A 15,495-nucleotide genomic window follows, 5' to 3' on the forward strand; every position below is an offset into this window, starting at 1 on the left:
CCGGACGCTAATTCGCTAACTTTAACATCATATAACAACGAACTGAAAGCTCAGATCAAAAAATGACTCAGAACTTTTCTACTTGGATTATTGTCGTGTATCTTATGATATGCTCCATATACGGTTTTTTAGTTACACCCTGTTAATAATATATAAAATGTGCAGTTGTATCATAGTTGACGCAGTTTGAAAAATTGTCAAAATGATAATAAAACTTTTTGTACCTTATGTAATAATAATATCAGTTAATAAGTAATGTGTAAAAAAGTACACTTATTGTAACATTTATAATAAGTATTATAAATGTTACGATAATTCTTATGTTCAAATTCAAGTTTTTGTGTATCATAAATGGTAAAGAATGAATGAGACATAAATGCTTATGTTTCATAAAAACGTGAATAAAGGGGGGAGCACAGACACTTGCGTAACGGTTAACACATAAGGTATAATAAGAAATTTAACCAAAGTTCTTTATTTCATGGAAAAGAAAAAAACAGAGGACTTTGATTGGTTCATTTTCTTATGCATTATGTGCTTTAAGTTATGCAAGAGTCTGTGCTCCCCGTCTAACCTTAAAAAAAATTCTCATCTTTTTACAATACTTTTATGAATTTTTTATGTACATTAAATTTGTAAAAATTTCTGAAAATATATCTTAAATTTTTTTCAGAAATAATAAAATGAGATATATAAAATTCATATATAGGAAGAAGAAAAAGTTTCGGACCAAAAATATTTCAAAAACAATATTTTTGAGAAAAATGTTTTTCCTATAAAAGTTGTGAGATTTAAAATAATCTATTACGGATTTGATCAGTTTGACCTTAGCGAAGTTACCCAAGTCAAACTAATTAAGTAAATGTAAAAATACAGAAAACCATTTATGTCTATAAACATTTATAATATTTTATAATTTCAGCTATAAATGTTAAAATAAAAAAATTTTCTTGAAACAACTACCTCCAATATCTTGGATGAAATATTTGTTTCTTTAGCTTCAACCTTATATTGTACAATATATGCACTAACATATTTTCATAATCATTTAAAAAATTTCAAGTAGTTCATTTTTAGATAGACATGTGAAATGCGTCATGTATATTTTTCTTTCCCGTAGGATTTTGAAAAAAAATACTCGTGACTAAATTGTTACTAAAGTTTCTACTCCTATCGACCCGCAAAAGTTATACATTATTTATAACTATGCTTATATTGAATGATAAGGTTAAATTAAATCAATATTTAGATCGCAATTCTACATAAGGTGTCTGTTTCTTTCAACGTACAATAGATTAACTTTAATTTTGACTTACTTTACTCTTTATTTTTTCCTAATTCTTAGAACAAAAAAAGATAATAGGCAAATTAAATTAAAATTAATCTATTGGTTGGAACACAAAAATTCGTAGCACTACTTCATTTGTACATCTATCGTGTTTAAAAAAAATTTAGTAATTATACAATTTGATAGAGCAATCGAACTCAAAATTCCTTTCATTTAATCCGTGGTAACTCAGTAACAAAAAATTCTTACACATTTTTTAAAAACAATTTGTAAGGATAACTTCAAGCTTTCACATTAGAAAATCAAAATTTTTTTAGGCACGTGACAAACTAGAAAGAAATTTCCCATTTTATCATCCAGCTACTTCTTTATACATAAAAATGACCAAATTCGCAGAAACACAAAAGCTACAGTAATCTTTCAAAAGCAAAGATTTTAAGCTTTAAAACCTTTTCGTTTTTATATAATATTTTAATTTCTTTTATTTTTAACAAAATTACAGTTGTTTAAATTTTAAAATTCGTAGCGCTACTAATTTTTGTTTCAATCATAAATGATAAGAACGAGTCTATCAAGCGATAATAAAAACTAGATTAGTACAAGGATTGATTAAATGCAACGATTGCAAAGGTGCAGTACTTATTGATTTCCTGTCATTTCCTGCTTCATATTAACTCCTGCAAAACACGCAACCAACAAGTATCTTCTTTATTGCAAATATTAGATTCTTCACAACTAATATTCCCTTTATAAAAATATTGAGGAGTTATTTAATGCATATTTTTATAAATTTTAATATATTTTTGTACAATTATATTCTGAATAAATTCGATATGAGGCTTATAGTTAATCCTTCAATAATAATAACTAATTAAAAATAGTAGTTAATTAATACTTCATAATTACTTGCATGTATAATAAAGAATAACACTACATTTTTTAGAAGATATTATGATTTAATTTGTGATTTAATTTTATTTATGTGATTATATATTAAAATTTTTAACCTTTCGGAGCTAAGGTCAAAATTTATAACACAATTACTGTGTGACGTTGGCTTTCTAAGGCACTGTGCGCAATCAAAGAATTAAGAAACAGGGAATAGAAAACAAGGATTTTAACCTACCTGAAACCTGTACCTATTTATGGAATACACAGATTGAAATTCTTAGCTGTTTTCTGTACCCTATTGTATTCTGTACCCTTTGTGCGCAGTCCTAAGACTCATTTAATCTGTTAAACAAAAAGAACACAAAGACATTGGGAGAACATGTTATTCATCTAAATGATCTCAATCACTAAGGCGCAGTTTCACCAATGTAAAATTAACTTCACACACACAATTCATCTTTTACTGTTAATTTTATTAACTATTTATATATAAATATATTTATCTTATTTTTTATGTTTATCTTTTTTTCTATATTTATCTTATTTTCTATATTTTCTAAGAATTAGAAAAAAAATAAATAATAAGTTAAACGGAGTTCAAAGTTAATCTTACGTTAGTGGAATCGAACTAAAAGTTTGTTTCTACTAATGTAAATTAATTTTATATTCTTGAGTTAATTTATTCTTTATCTTTTTCTAATTCTTAAAAAAAAAGATAAAAAGTAAGTTAAATTGAGATTGAAATTAATCTATATTAGTAAAATATAGCTAATGAGTCAAGTTGAAAATAGATTAGCTGGACTACATAACCTTGAGAGAAACATTGCATGCACATTGCACAATGTAAAATAAACAAAACCATGGATCGCGTACAATCTCAACCTTATCACGCAGGCTTAATTTCAAGAAACCAAAATAACATAACTCCAATGTAAATGAATGAATACTAAGTATATTTTACTAAGAATAATCCAAAATTGCAAATATAACAAATATAAAAATTAAATTGTTTAATATTTTTGACAAAGAAATTTATAATTGAATGGATCCAATAGATTCACTATCAGTTCCAGTAGATCAATAAGATAATAAAATTATTCTGAAGTTTTACATTTTAAATTAGAATATAAGTAGACAATATCACTATCATGTATATATACGTATAATTATTTGTTTTTTTTTGTTAGAGAAATATCGAAACAGAAGAAAAAAAAGATATACTACATAATTCTATATATTATAATCGGTCCAGTACTAGCAAACTACTAGTCCAGTGCTGACTAAGTATTGGATGATAACTTCGACTCAGTACTAATAGATAGTACTGCCAATAAAAATGAGTTTTAGCCAATCATTTGCCAGTAATGGCCCTGTATTAGCTGACAGAACTTTGGTTGTCATTTGTCAACCAGTTATTTACCAGTGATGGCCCAGTACTGATTAACAGAACCTTTACCGTCAGTTAACAGTCGTAACATTGGTTAAGCGTTGTTTTCGTTGTAACTACTGGCGACCTGCTGACGCCATATAGGATATAACAAGAATTACGATATGCGATCTTATATTCAAGATCGTCATAGATATGATTTCATTGACTAGATAAAATCTTAAAACTGTCTATAACTAAACATAAGACGATCTTGAATATAAGATTGAACTGTAGGTCCTCTAGGATAAGTTTAATCTTAAATTCAAGATTGAACTCTAAGAATTCTATGGTAATATTTATAGTTCAATCTTAAGTCTTATGTCCATGATTGTTCCAAGATCATGAAAAGAGAAAGAATTGATCAAACACACTGGTCAAATGGTCAAATTCTTTTTCCATCCGAGAACTCAAACCGTTTCTAACATCGTGGATATAAGGCTTTATGTTGAAGAACATCTTAAATTTAGTCATAAATGCTTTAAAACTGTAATTAATCAATACGGTGCAGTATCACAAGATCGTACAAAAGTATGTTTACTGATTTCCTATGTCACATTAATGTTTACAAGGTGACATAAAGTGCTATTTTATTTACATATTTTTGCCATACAACAAATATGTGCAGGAATAAGAGTTCTCCGATCTCTCTATTCTATAGCCAATCACACTTAAAAAATTTGTCATACGGCAGAAACGCACAAATAAAAATTATAAGATCACAGAGTAGCTTCTTTGCTACAAATCTTCCTCTGCAACAAAATCGATTAGATTTTGCAACAAATATTTTCATTGCAAAAATGTCTAATTTGTACTATCGAACGAAGGCTAATGACAAATTTAGCAGACATTAACTTTGTCCTGGGGCTCTAAAGATTGCTATATATGAAGATATCTTTAAAAGTAACTTAGAGCAAGTATCAATTAACTTAATAAATTATTATTTAAATTAACACACAGATTTGTCTACTGCAAAATTGCTAATTACATGACTTGTTATCCTTAATCTAATCTTTCTCTCATATAAAAATTTGATCCTTAAGAAGAAAAATAAAATTGCAAAATCGTAAGACAACTTTCTATCTTTTTATATTACTTTTTCTCATCATTAGATAAATATATATGCGAATAATCTCTTTATTTTCTTGTATCATCTTGATGTATCTGATGTTTTTTTTTAATTAACAACAGGCTTGTTAATAAACTTTAATGAATTTTAGATATGAAAAAAGTTAGTCTTTGCAACTTTAATTGCTCATAATCTTCGATATAACTAAAATGTTTTGAAACCAAACAATCAAATCATAACTTATTTATTCTTGATTAGTGAATAAGTTAATCACTGTTTGGTTGAAGCCATTTTAAAAATCTCTCATCAATCTTCGGATATTATAAAATTATTCAAATATTCAATAGATCCCCCCCCCCCACCCCCCCCTATAAAAATTATTCAATTTCCTAGATTTCTATCGTGTTTTCTAGAAAAAACAAAATAATTTTGATTAGAATCCATTCTGTTCCAATTCTTGTTCTACAAGGTAGTTAAGCTAACCAAATAATAAACTCGTAAAAGCGCCAATAATAGGTTTGTTCTAACATGGTTCATTTTTTTCCATTTTTTTCTTTACATTGAAAAGAAAAAGAGAAAAGATAAATCATGTAAGAACTTTAGCTAAAAAAAACAAACTTAATGCCAATAATACTTTAATCAATCAGAATTTCTTTCACTTCCTCTTCAGAGATTAATATCATGTAACTTTTTTCGTACTATGGAAATAAGAAAAGTGAACATTTTTTTGTATATATGTATGTGTATATATGTGCATATACATACACAAATATTTTCACTTTTCATGATTCCACTTTAGAAAAAAAGAGTTATATGATCAATTCTCCGCAACTATATTTATTTTTTATGTTGGCAATCATGATATAATTATCAATAAGTGATAATTGAAGTTGATTATAAAAGAAACTTAACATATACATTTTTACCAATAGAAATTAACTTTGATTTCGATTTTACTTTTATCTTTTTCTATTTCTAAGAATTAGAAAAAAGATAAGAGTAAATTAAAGCGATAAAGTTAATCAAATTAGTAAAAATGAATATAAATAGAAAAGTGTAACCAGAGAGAAGTGTAACACAAGCATTTTAACAACAAAGTATCCAATGCATACAATCTGTTAAAAATAGTAAAAATACGATACGAGATATTTTATCGGTCAAGAGATTTCTGTTTTTTCTCTTTGAGCAACTTCGTATATGAAAACCCAGGGTGCATCAGTGCGAAGTAATGAAAATATATGACTCAAATTTACCAAAAGTACTCTACTGAGATTGCATCCTAAAAAGCAGTGTTGTGCATAGATGATTTTAAAATTAGCTAGATAAAGATAAGATGAAAATTTGGAAATTTATCTTAGATAAGATAAAGATGATTACATTTAAATTAATCTAGATAATATAGATAAATTTATCTGACAATTCATCTAAAAAATTCCAGATAATTTTTTATTTTTAAGACTATTTATAAATTAAGAATCAGTTTTTTCTCAAAATAATTAAAAAATCACGGTGGTCCTCGATTGAATTCAACCCTGACTTTCCTGCACCTCTGATTTTCCTTCTGGAATTGGTTTTGGAACATTTCAGGACCATTTTGCAATAAATATTAAAATCGAAGAGTGAGCACTTTTTTTTAAATCGAATTTTTAAGTTTTAATCCATAGTTTCAATATAATCATTTCAAGCGTACATGTGGAAGGTAATTAAGTACTGAACGAAATGTAATTATTGTATATATTTTCTTCGAATTAAATATATATGTAACAAATAGCAAATAGTTAATTGAAACTAAAATATAAAATGAAGAACTTATTACTATACTTATATATTTATGAACGCATATAACACGTAACCGCGCGATTGTTTACGTACAAAACAAAACATACACACACACACACACCACCACACCCATCCACACATACTCACACATACACATACAGGCACACGCACAAACGCATGTAAATATATAATTTTAAAAAATATGCAAAATAATTAAAATTCGTTCACATTGAAACATAAAAACTCGATTTAAAAAAAAGTGCTCACTCTTCGATTTTAATATTTATTGCAAAATGGTCCTGAAATGTTCCAAAACCAATTCCAGAAGGAAAATCAGAGGTGCAGGAAAGTCAGGGTTGAATTCAATCGAGGACCACCGTGAAATATTAAATTTTACAATTTTAATATGTAGATAATACTTCGTTTGTCTCTTACAATGTCTCTCACAATTTTCAAAAAAATAATGAAGAACACATAAAAATTCTATACAGTCCTTTTCCTCTATATTAGTTGCATGAAAGCAAGCATGTCATAATCATTACGGTTATGAATAATAGTGTATCTTATAATATTAATAATAACATTCTTTTAAATATAGTGAAAGACACAGGTCAAAAACTTTTTTCGATTTCGGATTAGTGTCATCCATGAATCGAGCATCGCGCACTACGATAAAACATCAACGAAGTGAGAAGTAGGAACAGTAGAGCGTGAATACCGACACGATACATTTCGATTTCGAGCAAAAAAAACACCGACTTTGGGCAGCTCTGGGTTAATCAATCAGAATTAAGTGTCCTAGTGCAGGAATAAAAAGATCATTTGAGAGCAATGTGAATGATTATATATGCTATATTAGATGCACTCACTCTCTTCCTGAGGCTGAAAATTTTTCTGTAAACATTAACTGCATAGAAGAAAAAATTATAATATTTTCACATTTTTAGCAATGTAAAATATGAACCAAAGTATCTAAACATTATTCTAGATAAAGATGATACTTTTTTTCATCTAAAATGCAGATAAAGATAATTAATATTTTTATTATCTAGATAAAGATGAGATGGCATCAAAATTTCATCTAGATGATCATCTAGATAATTTTATCCAGATAAGATCGAACACTGCTAAAAAGATATTCCAGTTGATACGATTCCCGATTAAAAAGAAATTGAGAAACTATTTCAAGACATGCTGTGTGCGAGCACGTAAAATGTCGCATCGCCATAGACGACCCCCGCATTCGTGTGTCCGAATATTCCGCAACGGGCGAGAGAATAATGGTATATTCGTAATACTCACAACTGATGCAAATCCGAAAGAGATCCTTGTTAACGTACGCGGCACTATGCAGGGCATCTACACTACGCTCGTGCTGACCGAATTCGAATATTACACGACAAACATCGCAAGCAATCGCAAGCGCTTGCAAAATGCTTCACATTAACGTTACATGTTATACCGACTGGTACGCTGTGGCCCGTATTCAGAACGCGCTAAGAACGATGGTTAGCGCGCTGACATGCTACAGTTTACGTCACGTATACTATAGAATTTCAGAGATAAAAGCGCGCTTTTATCGATAAAAGTGCATTCTGAATACGGGCCTGTATGTATAGCACTTATGTTATGCCTAGTTCACACTAGGCGCGATGAGCGATGCGCGACGAGCGATAATCAATAAAGGAGCCTACAGACCAAAGCGGCGCAGCGGTGAAGCGGCGAGCGATAGCCAATGAGAGCCATGCTTTTACGCAAGCTGGTCTGTAGGCTCCTTAAGGCTACGCACAATGGAGGAACAGATATTAAATATGAAAATATCAACCTATCAGAATCGTGGATTCCGGTGTAACTAGTATCTGGATAGGTTAATATTTTAATAATTAATATCTGTTCCTCCATTGTGCGCAGACCCTTAAATTCTTATATTTAATATCTGTTCCTAATATTTCTCCTATTGTGCGCAGTCCTAAGTCTGTTCTTTATTGCTGAACTCTTGCACACCAGGTCACTTTTTTTTCCTTTTAAGGATGAAAGATAAACTAAAGTCTACGGCACACGGTGCTTGTTTTCCTGCTGGATTGCTAGCTGGATTAGAATCTTGCCACCGTATTGGCTGCGGTGCTGAAAGTGCCAATATCGCAGCCAATCCAATGGCAAGAATCTGATCTAGCTAGCAATCCAGCAGGAAAACAAGCACCGTGTGCCGCTGGCTTAATGCAAAAGTTCAGCAATAAAGAACAGACCTGTTGACTGCACATCGGATTGGCTGTTGCAACAAATTTGTGACCTGCGATGCCTACGATACGACCAATGTAGAATGGACTTTACGTTTTTCTGTGCCATGGGCTTGACAGTCTGACGTTCGATTCGATTGTGTCAATAGGTTAGGTCGAAAGTTGTCGTGGCCGTGTTTGTGAGACAGGTTCTTTCTCTCTCGCATTCAAACATCGTGAAATCATGCTCGATCTTTTTACAATATTCAGCAAAGGTGGCATAGTGCTCTGGTGCTTCCAAAGCACATCTCAGATTTTTGCGCCCAGCGTCAATGCCCTGATAAGAAGTGTTATATTGCAAGTGAGTCGCAAAAATATATTAACAGGCACACGTCTATGTCTGGCGACCTTTGACCCTAAATTGCGTGATGCATTTCCTCAATTTCTTCACGTAAAACTCACCTTATTCGAGTTATTTAATTGACAATAATCCTCTGTAACAATTCTGTTTATTTAAAAAAAATGCCGCAATTCTATAAATATCTGTCCTTACATCTTCAGATTTTAATTTTTTTCTGAATTTATTATTTTCATGAAAAGTTGTATTATATAAAAGATTGAATGTATAAAGCTTTGTTTAAAACTGTTTCAAAATGTTCAAATGTTTATTGATTTTACAAATTAATTATACATAATGCTAAAGACAATGTTGTTAGGTTAAATGCACCATATGGTTGAAAATCTAATTATCAAATTTAATTATATATTTTGTGAAAGATTCTTTATTCTGCAAAATAAAATTTTAAAAATTGGATATTAGATATAAGAAACAAGTATTTCCTGTATCTTATATTTTTTTTTTAAGTTACATATTTGAATAATAATTCTTTTGTATCTCTTAACAAGTAAATATTAGTATTGGGTACAACTGAGACTTTTATCTCTATATAGTATATATATATATATACTTTTATAAAAAATATTAAATACAACTACACTAGATTGAACAATTAAATATTATATGAAATAAATTTTTACCTGTTTTCCTTATAAAATGTTATTGGAATTTCCAGTTTCTATACAATTTAAAAAGTAAATTACGAATTGTTATAAAAATTGGTTTTTTTAGGAACGTACAGGGAATCACAGCTTTGAGCATGACTCCCTTCGATTACAATATAAACTCGACAATGAGTTTGAGTTGGTATTTGTAGTGGCATATCAGAAGATACTACAGTTATCTTATGTGGATAAATTCCTAAATGATATCCACCTAGAGTTTAGAGATCGCTTCAAAAATGAGCTCGAGAACTCAAGCTGGTTTACCAATTTTGAGTTCGAACAAGTTTACCATATGGTACTTGAACGAGCTGAACACTGGTCACGTTCACAGGCTAAGATACCGAAGCAAATGCGTACTTTTGATGAAAGTCTGAAGTCCAAAAAGACTATTGCTAGTATGATTGAGAGGAAAAGTGACAAGGATGATAAGAAGCCAGGTATAGCCATAACTAACAGTATAACAATTACTTTGTAATGCAATAACAGTATACATAGCTTTATCTATTTTTGAAATAAATGAGCTTGAATTTTAAAATTTAAATAATTTAAAAAAAAGGTGCAAAAGAAGGGTAAATTTTATTTGTAGTCATTCATAATATTCAGGTTTGCTGTATAGGGGAAAATTCAGAAATTACGAAAATAAAATTTATAACAACATCCTAAGGAAAAAAGAAGTATAGTATAGTATAATAAAAGGGTAGAAGTATCGCGTGCTTGTTTTATTTTTGCGGTATGAAACAGTAAGCAAATTTATGTAACATTTAGAATTGTAAGCTATTCTTGTTTACTAATTTTCTTATTTTGATCTGGGTAATACTAAAACAATAGGGATTTTCTTCTTCACTTCTAGGTAAAAAGAAGAAAGCAAATAATTGTAATGGGGATTATCATAGTAAGTAGACTTTTATGTTTTATTTATAATATCATAGTAGTTTACTAAATTCTTGCATGTTTGTGCAGTATTGCGTATCTTAATATTATATAATATCCACAATATTGCATGAATAAAATAATAAAATTAACAAATTTAATTTTGTTCCATTAAAGTTTTGTTTGAAATAGTTCTCTTTATTCAGTAATTTGTATTAAATCAAATATATTTAAATCCTGCAGCAAAAATTCAAGATGTTCCAAAACAAGAATTGCCAAAACATCAAATGGAACGTAATGGGGAACTTGACGAAGAAACATTGATCGCCAATCGTATGAAACTCGCTCAGAAAATGGCAGGACAAAAGAAGAAAGCTGACAAGCAGTACGTGTATATTATCTTCTTAATTATATTAATATTAAAGAAAGTAATCTTCCAGATTTTGTAAACTGAATTAATAAAATCTTTAATATAGGTCATATTATTTTAAAATTATAAAAGTTAAATATACCTCCCAGGTCAAACATATTATTTTAATTTTATTTTTATAAAGAATGTTTTTTATTTCTATTATATAAAAAATATATATAACAATAAATTTAAAAAATTATAAATAACAAAAGCAAATATTGTATTAGGAAAAGTCCTAAACCTGAGAAAGCTGGCAAAAAACCACGCATCTGGGAACTAGGTGGCACAACTAAGGATCTTGCTACATTAGAACGAACTAAAGACAAGCCTGAGGATAATGATGACTATGTGGCAGCCAATACAGCTGTAATATTTTTTCTTTTACATTCTTTTAATATCAAGTTTATTGAAAAATTTGTTTTCTATTTCAATTTTGCTAATAGAAAATCTTATGAATTTTTTTTATTAAATTTGATATCTAACTGATATAATTAATCCCGTTTTGTCTTTCTATTTTTTATTTTTTTTAAATTGTGTGTACAAAAATTCAAAAAATTTTATATAACTGTTAGCGAATATATAATGAATTAATTCTTACAATAATGGATTGAAGAATTCAATTGAAAAAGAACAAACAAAAAAAAATATGAAGGAAAAAAGATACATTGAATAAACCGACTTTTAGTCGAAAAAATTAAGATTTATGTTTTCATTATTTATATAGCTTATTTGTATTCTCATTATTTTCTGTAGCTAGTTGGACAGATGAAAGGTAGCATACGCGATCTTGAGGTGAACAGCGAATCTGAGGATAGTTCCGATCAGGAAGAGACAGAGCAATCCAAACAGCAAGTGCAAAAGAAAACGAGTATGTTCTCTATGTTTAAAAGTTTAGTCGGCAGTAAATCTCTAAAGCAAGAAGATATGTTGCCGGTTTTGGAAAAACTGAAGGATCATCTAATTACTAAAAATGTTGCTGCGGACATCGCACAGAAGTTATGCGATTCTGTTGGCACAAAGTTGGAAGGAAAGATACTTGGCACTTTTGATAGCGTGGCAAACACTGTGAAAGTTACTCTAACAGAAGCTTTAGTTCAGATACTATCGCCCAAAAGAAGAATCGATATTCTACGAGATACTTTAGAAGCTAAGAACAGCAGCAGGCCTTATGTGATGACTTTTTGTGGCGTCAATGGGGTCGGCAAATCGACGAATTTGGCAAAAATCTGTTTTTGGTTAATAGAAAACAATTTTCGCGTGTTAATAGCTGCATGCGATACATTCAGGTAAATGAATATTATCTCATAAACATTCTCTCTTGAAATACAATATTTTTTTATATTTTTTTTTTGTATGCACACATATACATTTATTTTACTTCTAAAATGAATTTTTTAAGGTATTAATTTGTTACGTATATAAGTGCCTCAATTCTATCAAAATACTTCAATTCTAATAAAAATTGATATATAAGCTTTAATGATTAATGACAATAATTTGGTAATTCAGAGCTGGAGCTGTTGAACAACTGAGAACGCACATGCGTCATTTAAATGCTCTACATCCACCGGAAAAGCACGGAAATCAATCAATGGTACAGCTTTACGAAAAGGGTTATGGTAAAGATGCCGCAGGTATTGCCATGGAGGCAATACGGTTTGCGAAGGATTCTAAAATCGATGTTGTCCTGGTTGATACTGCTGGTAGAATGCAAGATAATGAACCATTGATGCGAGCTTTGACAAAGCTAATTAAAGTAAACGAGCCGGACTTGGTATTATTTGTGGGAGAAGCTCTTGTTGGAAATGAAGCTGTGGATCAGCTGGTGAAATTTAATCAAGCCTTGGCTGACTATAGTCAGTCTACCAATCCTCATATTATCGACGGTATCGTGTTGACAAAGTTTGATACAATCGATGATAAAGTAAGTTTCTTTTCTATTATATAAAAGACTTTAATTACGTATTTCCTTTTTTTTTTTAGAACCTCTTTAATTTTTATGTCAATATTCAAGTATTCAGACATCCATTTCAACTTTCTACTCAAAATTTTAATAGTTTTCGTTTAAATATCACTAAAGAATTTCGGATTTGCATTATTTACATCTATAAAGTGGACTAAATGGAGTCAAAAGTTCCGTACTATTTTGCAATTTTCGCAAATGTTACAAGCAATAAGAAATTAATTTAAATTAATTCTTGAATGTTTTGCCAGATAAGTGTATTTGCTTGATCTACTACCAAAAGCAAGCATATAGTAAAATATAATCATCTAATGCAGAGATATTTTCATTCTGCGTCTGCGTTTGTAAACTATGTTTCGCGATTTGTGAATTATAGAAATATGTAAAAACACCTTTATACCGCTTATAGTAAACAATAAATTCTTTGTTAACTATTGCGAAAATTACAAAATAATAGAGGACCATCTGACTCAATTTAGTCTGCTCTACCTGATCATAAGAGATACCGTCATTTTTGGACATCCTGTATAATATGAAAAAAAAAATATATATATATATAAAATATCTATTATTCTTCTATTATTTTGTAGCATTTACAATCGTTTCTCATAAATATTATTTGCAGGTTGGAGCAGCTATTACAATGACATACATCACTGGTCAACCTATTGTTTTTGTTGGAACCGGCCAAACTTATACCGATCTGAAATCATTGAATGCCAAAGCGGTGGTACACGCTTTAATGAAATAAAAAAATATTACAAGCAATAATAAATTTCTACAGGCATTCTACTTGCAATATGTAGATTTTATTTAAGCTTTGTTATATGTTGATGTTACAGTCAAGCTTTTATGTTATGTGCAGAAATAGTTTATTGTTTGGCCAAACTGTCAAATGAAATCTAAAGGAAAAAATTAGGAACGGATATTCTGATCTAATGAATAAATATGAAAACCCGACTGTACAAAATTTTGCAAAGTGCATCGCACTGTTGTTACAAAAAAAAAGAAAAAGAGAAAAAGGACTGCATTCTCAATTAATATGTTAAATTATTGTAAACAATTGGATTTGTCAAATAAAGTTGAATATTTCACAGTTTAGAAGTAGTTTTTGTTCCACGAGAATACATTTGTTGAAGATTTATTTACGTCATGTACTCGAACATGCTTCCATCATCCTCACTCCAGCACGCTCATAGAGTTTTCTCTTGGCTGCACCAGTGTAAGGTGATTGCACCAGTTCATCTTTTTTCCTTTTCCCTTCTCCTAGAGAGAAAAGGAAGAAAGATGAACTAGTGCAAAAGTTCAGCTGAGTGTTGCACTGGTGCAGCCAAGAGAAAACGCTATTAGAATGATTGCGTTTAGAAGAGAAAGTAAATAATATATCGCGAGTCAATCGCACCGAGCGGTGAGCCACTCGACGCCACATGATTTGAAATAAATACAATTAAAATGTATAAAAAATTTAATAAATTAATAATATAATTGAATTATAGACTCTTGTATGTTTTAAAACAATACAAAAAATTAAGTAAATACATAAAGGCTGTTAAGAATCAACGCTGTTAGCAGTGCGCAAAATACATATATAATCTTAAAATCTATACATAGATGTGGCGTCGAGTGGTTCACCGCTCTGTGCGATTGACTCGCGATTTGTAGACCCGAGTTCAATCCCACGTGCGTCCAAACGCGATTTTTCGCGTTTAATGAGCCAAAAAATGGCTCCACCTGGTGATCAAAAGATCTATGATCATCAGCGCTGTTCGGATTCGGCGTTAAACTGTAGGTCATATACATATCAGTTATAGATATATTTGTCTCTAATATCTGACTGAGGTAGGATTCTGTGGATCAATCACCCACAAATCCGAAAAACAATCTGATTCGAGAAACGAATATAAGTCTCGGACAAAAGAGGAAGAGGCTTATAGACGTCCTATGCTCCACATAAGGAGATAAAAAAGGAGTCGTCGTAAACGAAAAGTGGAGTATTTCTCGTACTCGGATGTACGTTCGCGTCCTTACTAAACATAAAATTACTTCTTTAGGTATTTCGATTGGGCGTTTTACCGATAATAAAATGGATAGGGTAAGACGATCCATGTTATTTGTGTGGACGACACAGAAACGAAGAAATCAGTTTGCAATAAGTTTAACGACAAATGATGAAAATACATCGATTGCTCAAAATATTTAATAAAAATTAAAATTTGTCATTAAACTTACTGTTGGAGAAAGAATAATCGTTGAGGTAGTTCTTAGATGGCGCTAGATTTTAAAATAAGAATCCAATCTGCGAATTTACTGTGAACATGTCTTTATGATAGTGATGTTTATTTTTTCCTGAATCGTGTGCTGTTTTTTGTCTCTCGCGAGCTTCACTTCGACTGACGTTTGTTTGCCTTTCTAGGAGACAGCTCGCTCTGATTGAATGTAATAGTTTAGTTGAAATAATTCGTAATAAACTTTATTGTAAAACTAAAACCGAGGCTAATTCTTAACACTTACTTATGCAA

At 30.1% G+C, this 15,495-nt stretch overlaps 2 protein-coding genes across 2 annotated transcripts in view; one reads left to right on the forward strand and one right to left on the reverse strand.

Moving 5' to 3' along the window:
* Positions 1–7,866, reverse strand: part of LOC108778798 (uncharacterized) — a 30,870-nt gene extending 23,004 nt beyond the window's left edge. Inside the window, exon 1 of the mRNA XM_018546081.1 lies at positions 7,756–7,866. The gene's annotated coding sequence lies outside the window, so the exon portion shown is untranslated. The remainder of the gene's footprint in view (positions 1–7,755) is intronic.
* A 1,047-nt stretch (positions 7,867–8,913) lies between these two features.
* SrpRalpha (signal recognition particle receptor alpha) lies at positions 8,914–14,075 on the forward strand. Its single transcript, XM_018546010.1, has 8 exons — positions 8,914–9,030; positions 9,799–10,168; positions 10,582–10,623; positions 10,845–10,986; positions 11,241–11,379; positions 11,767–12,299; positions 12,523–12,937; positions 13,602–14,075. Exons 1-8 carry the CDS (start codon positions 8,914–8,916, stop codon positions 13,725–13,727), a joined length of 1,884 nt encoding a protein of 627 aa, XP_018401512.1. The 3' UTR covers positions 13,728–14,075.
* The last annotated feature ends 1,420 nt before the right edge of the window (positions 14,076–15,495 follow it).

This window comes from Cyphomyrmex costatus, unplaced genomic scaffold (genome assembly GCF_001594065.2).
Source record: "Cyphomyrmex costatus isolate MS0001 unplaced genomic scaffold, Ccosl1.0 scaffold51, whole genome shotgun sequence".
Lineage (NCBI taxonomy): Eukaryota > Metazoa > Arthropoda > Insecta > Hymenoptera > Formicidae > Cyphomyrmex > Cyphomyrmex costatus.